General features: G+C 35.7%; 1 protein-coding gene across 1 annotated transcript in view; it reads left to right on the top strand.

Annotated features, from left to right (window-relative positions):
* LOC105039059 (ER membrane protein complex subunit 7 homolog) overlaps positions 1 to 4,502 on the top strand; it is a 5,083-nt gene extending 581 nt beyond the window's left edge. Inside the window, exons 3-7 of the mRNA XM_010915038.4 lie at positions 2,301 to 2,415; positions 3,616 to 3,679; positions 3,760 to 3,876; positions 3,969 to 4,077; positions 4,212 to 4,502. Coding sequence (XP_010913340.1) covers positions 2,301 to 2,415; positions 3,616 to 3,679; positions 3,760 to 3,876; positions 3,969 to 4,077; positions 4,212 to 4,300 — 494 coding nt within the window. The 3' untranslated portion in view covers positions 4,301 to 4,502. The remainder of the gene's footprint in view (positions 1 to 2,300; positions 2,416 to 3,615; positions 3,680 to 3,759; positions 3,877 to 3,968; positions 4,078 to 4,211) is intronic.
* Positions 4,503 to 6,219: the final 1,717 nt, after the last annotated feature.

Consider the following 6,219-nt stretch of genomic DNA (forward strand, 5'->3'; position numbering starts at 1 on the left):
TCTTGGTATATTGTCGATTATTAACCATCAAGTTGGGGTAAAAAGTTTGAATCTTGGCTGGAGTTTATGTAGGAGACTAGGGTTAGGACGCCATTCACTAATTCCTTGTTGATGGACTTGATTCTTTATGGACGCATTCTCATCGTAGATCTGTACGTGGAAAGCTAGTTTGTAAGCTGCGTTGTGTGTTATCAGCTGTATCAGAACGCCACACGTAAGTTTTGATGGGTCATGGTCTTCTTCTTGGTCTCATTATTTTTTTTTTCTTTTTAATTTAGTAAACTAGGAAGCAGTAATGGGGAGATTTCTTCCTTTAATAAAAAAGGGAGTTTGTGGTCAGCAGATTAGCCACTGTTTAAGTTCAAGAATTATGTTCCTTGATGGCCATTCGTTGTGAGGTTCATAAATGTATTTTCTCTTCAGCTCAATGTATTCGTAGTTTTTTGTTCTGGCCTTAGAAACCGAAATTGATTGTTTGTATATCTTGTCACAACTGCTACCCGATTGTGGTAGGGATGCAATTTATTGCCTGGAATATTCCAGGTTATGTGTATGGTAGTCTGAAAGTTTCTGAGGATAGATTATCTCATTGCATACCAGCTTGATTGTGTAACTGAGTTTCGTGCCAATGATCTTGTGCTTTTAGACGTTGCACATCAATTTGATGATTCTTGCATCACATCCTTTTCTTTCTTGGGCTTAGTAAACCCTTCAGTTTATCCCTGAATTATCTGCTTGCTTGTTCCAACATGCTGAAGGCATCTCTTTCTTCAAATTGCTTGGATGCCTGTTTCGTCTCTGTTTTGTGGACATATATATGAAGCAACAAATGACAGCATTGTTATCAAATTGATAGGCAAGAAAAACTCTATTACAAAAATGAAAGACTTAACTAAATTGATTTCATATGAAATTAAAAATATATGATGGATTTTAGAGATGATTTGGAACTATCATTTGTTTGCCACATATGCCTATGAGGTCTAATGGAGATCCTTTTCAGACAACTGTGTTGGAGAGTATGTGGGTATAAAGAGGGCCAAGACAGAAAAGATGGGTTTTGCATAAGTTAGGATGATAAAGTGGATGCAAGGTAAGGATATGTGCTAGTATATGGGAGGTAGTTTAGCAGTTGCAGTTTAGAGTGAGATGATTACAGGTACTTGCTGTGACTGTGAGTGACACAGGGGATCTTTTGGAGTAGTGCGAGAAGAGGCTTCGGCCAAAAGGCATTAGGTGATCAAAGTACACGATGGTCCAACATGAAGTATAAATTAAGGAAACTTACTACTATTCTAGCAGCTCCATTTTTGGTTAAGGAGAAAACCATAAGAACACTAAGGCAAGGCATACTGATGCAGGCTTAGATTGGTTAATTGATTTGGAGTTGCTATTCCCTTAGGTGGTTATAGCAATATGCTTAGTTCTTCATTGAAGTGTCCTTAATTTGGAGTTGTCTAAATGATGACAATGACACTATAAATTTCTAAATTCACAGAAATTGGAAAATCTGAGTGTGAAATACTGAATCAATCTATAGAGAAATTTATTTTTACCCTCAAGATCATAAATGAGATGAAATCATCATGTAAAACACCTTTTTATTAACCAGCCTTTGAGAAGGTGCGATTTGGTTCCCAATCTAGGACTTTTTCAGGGGAATAATGCATGCAAAGCCAGGACGGTAAAGTCAAGATAAGTATCTGAAACATACTCTATACGGAGCACCAGTTTGCTTGCAATAACTTGTAATAAGCCATAACTGGTTCATTTTTTGCTGTTGAACAAAGCTATGCATAGTATGAATAAGGTTCTTAGTTGGCATTCGATGCACATATCAAAAGATCATGTTATAGTTTACTATGATTCATAATATGTTTGATCATGACCTAATTAGTAACCATAGTCAGATAATGCAGCCTTCTGCATGTCAAAACTTATTCCAGTACCTTGCTAAAACCAGATAATTTTTTTCCTATGTCCTTCAACAATCAACCATGTTATGTGTTGTTTTATTACTGAATTGGCTGTTGATGTTAACCATGAAACAACCCTATACTGAACAACCACCAATAAAGATTGAGTTAGCTTAGACAATATATCATATAAACATTTAATAGATATTTGTCTTGTCTCTTGTCATGCAGTATGGCCAATATATTTGTTTATGGACTCCAAAAACATATTGGCTCATGTTAATTGATCTGCATTTTCGTTCTAGTATGAATATTAATTTTGTATTAAAATTTTTTGTGCTGGAAGTTATTCCCATGGATTTTATTCATAGCCTTTTTTGACAGGTTCAGGTAAGACAACCATAGGTTTTGTTCCTCCTATGAAAAATTCGAATGCAAAAGTGATACTTAATGGTGGTCAGAGGGTCACTTTTCTTAGAGAAGATGGCTATTTTTCATTGTATCCTATTTTTGCTATCTTTTAATGCTTTTAATTTCATAAAATAAGCTCCGTAAAGTCTTTGCTTCATTTCTATAATTTTGATCTTCATATGCAAGTCTTTATTTCATTTAGTACTTTTTCTTCATATTGCATGAAGTTGAAAGCTTTTCTAATAAAATATGCATGGCTTGCTTGTATTTTCTTGGCACATAAGTGATAAATGGAAGTTAGTGTGAAGTAATAGGTTTGATTCATGACCATGTCCTAATCAGAAATGATATGAAGGAAATTTGTGGTAAAAGGCAATTGCGACAATTAAAAAAAAAATGAACTTGGGTATAAAAGAAATAGATGTCAAGACTAAAATGTTTAGTGAAACTAGAGGAACTTGTCTTAGATCAAATCATTGTGTTCATTAGGTCATTAATCCAAATATGTATAGTTTACAAAAATGTATACTAAAATGCTATGTCATCACAGGTGGTTGCATAAGTACAAAGTACAAACTGTTCACTTGAGTATTGGTATATGGTGTTCATTGCATTAGCTTGCTTCAAATTATACACACACACACACACACACACACACACACACATATATATATATATATTCCTTTTTTACAAGTTAACATGTTATGCTATTTTGAAATAGGTTCTAAAACAAGTGTGAAATGTTTTCTTTTTTTAATTTTCTGTATGTTCACTTAATTACTTTTGATTATCCTCTTACTTTTTCTACTTGTATGAACCTTATTTAGTTTTTGATATATCTAGAATGCCATGCGCATATGCACTCACATACTGCATACAGTGTATGTGATAGCCCCAGCTAGTCATGTACTATGGCCACTTTTGAGAAATTTTGGTTGCACGAAAGCCAGCATTTAAATATCAGAATATAATTCTAAACCAGAAACTTACACACTTGCAAAATGCTGATAGTTAATGGTTTCTTATATTAATTTTCATGGAAAGTTAGCATGTTCAAATGTTAAAAGGTACCGAACATGTAAAGAAATATGGAGTTGCTTGTGCTATTCCAATGCAAAATCAAATGTCGCAGAACAATATCATTTGCAATATGCTTTCGATTGCCATGTTTAATGAAAATTTTAGGCTTGATCTGGAAAAAGATTTATAAGAAGGCATCTATCATTTGTTCGGAACGGTCTCTCTTGTCTTGCCAAGGCTTTGTAATTCTTTGACCCATATACTTAAGCCACAATGTGCCAGCTGGGACTCATCTCATTGAAATATCCGCAATGGGCTATTTCTTTTCACCGGTAATGTTCTTCTCTTTTTGTTGCTGCATCTGAATTGTTAAAAACCAAGGGCAGATTTCCCATTTTTGTTTTACGCTCAGGTTCGCATTGATATTAGTGCCAGAAATCCTGGTAAGATCCAGGCAGCACTGACAGAGAATAGGAGGGTTCTGCAGGAGCTAGTTTTGGAGCCTTTAAGAGAAGAGCAGTATTATGAGGTAGGAAAAGTCCGTTTCAAATCTATGCTATGCTACTCTCATCTCTTATTAATTTCTTTTAACGTCTTGCTGCTTTTATCATCATTTTGCAGATGAGGGAACCATTTTCCCTAATGTCTCTATTGAAGAGTCCTATGGGTTTAATGGTGGGTTTTATGGTGATAGTTGTGTTCCTCATGCCGAAATTGATGGAAAATATGGGTAAATATGCTACTAGTACAATATGCTGCATTACAATTTCCTAATCCCAACGAATGATGCATTGGCTTTTAACGCATGATCTGATTTCATTTCTGTTATTCACTGGTATGTGAATTTTCTTGGGTTGTTTACAGATCCAGAAGAAATAAGAAGAGCCCAGGAGGAGATGGGGGCGCAAGGTGTTCCTTCCCTCTCCAGCTTGTTGCCTGGAAGGAGCAACTAAATTGCAGAATTCTGTATTGACTCAAACAAGGTTGTGTTGGTGATTTTGCTCCGTGAATGCTTTGGAAGAAGCGGTAAAGCTTGGGAGACAAATGTTTCCATCAAAATGGAAGCTTTGATGCTTGTTTTTGTTCGTGTAGCATAATTAATGTCGGTGACTCTATGCCATTTGCCCAATGAAGATGATCAGAATCTAATATATATATATATGTGTGTGTGTGTGTGTGTGTGTTAAAACGGAGGGTTCTGGACCAATTCCTTGGGACTTTCTTTGTTTTGGAAGAGAATATGAGATTTTAAGAGAGAGATAGGGAGAGGGAAAACGGAGGGGGAAGGTGGTTTTCATCCTTTTGTTTTAGAATTGGGGTTGAGACAGAGGAGGGAAGGCCTCCATGCACCAGGTGCAATTGGACCGCACAAATCTGTGAATAACGTGCCACGCGACCCTTTGTATTTCATCCGATTGTGCACATATGCTCCAGGATTTGCTTGGTTCGCTTGCACCCGGTGCAGCAATAATTTCTCCAAAGGGAAGGGAGGGGATTGCTGAGGGTCGGATGGTCTACGTGGCCACGTGATATAAAAAAAATTACAGTTTTTTAATTAATTTAATTATTTTTAAAATATATAAAATAAATAAATTAATTAAATATTATTTAAAAAATTATATTTCATGAGGGCTTCGAGCTAGTGATACATTATAACAGATTCATCATAACCAAACATAGATTGCAAAGTCTGGAAACTTGAGAGGTTCACTTCCATTATAAACTGATTCTTAAAGTAAAAGTGATTTCTTCATCAAATATTGTTGTTATTCAGCTAATTGCTGCACATAGTTTTGATTGATCATTTGCAATCCTTTGAGCGCATGCAACCAGGAAAGGATTTTTTTTTTTTTGCGGTTCTCATTTTTGAGTCTGATGATGAGGAAAGAAATAGAGTATTGATGCTAGAATCTAAAATGCTAATCAGCAGTCCAGTGCATATGGATGGACCAGGATTTGCATGTTAATTCCTTAAGCACTGATCATTGTCCCTGGTTGTTGCCACCAGCCATTAGTTAGTTTTTCCTTTTTCTATGGTGGACCATTATTTTTGCGTTTTTTAAGCCTGTGTAATGACATAATGGCCGTTATGATAGTTTTTTGGAACCTCTATTTTATCAAACATATGGCTAAAACCCTAAACCATAATGAAATGGTTCTATGGTCATCTGCAGCTCAAACCTCACTAACCTTTCTTCTTCTTCTTCTTTTCTCCTTGTGGGGGGACAATACAAAAGTCACTATAGCGGTTCTGTAAGTTGAACCTAAGAATTGCAAGCAGCTCTATTTCTCTGAAGGAGGGATTTTATTCTCCTCAACATTACGTGTATTTATTTATTTCATCTGTAACTTGATCTCTATTCCTAATCTTATTATGAGTTTGAAACCATCTCTTTATTGCCCTAGGTAACCGGTGCCGATCTGTGCTGATTTAACTACCTTGGAGTCAAATCAGAGAGCCCAAGCTACTTTGGATGGCATTGTTAAGCAAAAACATTGGAAGTTCATTCATGTTGTTTTCCCCATCCTTATTCTTCCTTTTATCTGTGCTGTTTGTTAATGTTCAAATAGTTGAGGAGTACATTAAAATAGACACCTCAATATTAAACTAGGACTACAAGACATGAGGTTATAGTGTTGTAACAATTGTCATTCTTGTCTTCTTAATTGGCAAATGACGCATCTCACTGGCTTGAACTGAAAATTAAATGCCAAAACTACGCTGATTGCCTGCTTCGATTTATCTCTCCATGATGATGACATGGAGAATATGCAAAATTTTATCTTAAGGAAGGCTCAATCAAATATTACAAAATTTATCTGTCAATCCCAATAAGAGGCATATCTATGCTGGAATAGCCCTTTAATGGAC

Source organism: Elaeis guineensis, chromosome 1, assembly GCF_000442705.2.
Source record: "Elaeis guineensis isolate ETL-2024a chromosome 1, EG11, whole genome shotgun sequence".
NCBI classification, from domain to species: domain Eukaryota; kingdom Viridiplantae; phylum Streptophyta; class Magnoliopsida; order Arecales; family Arecaceae; genus Elaeis; species Elaeis guineensis.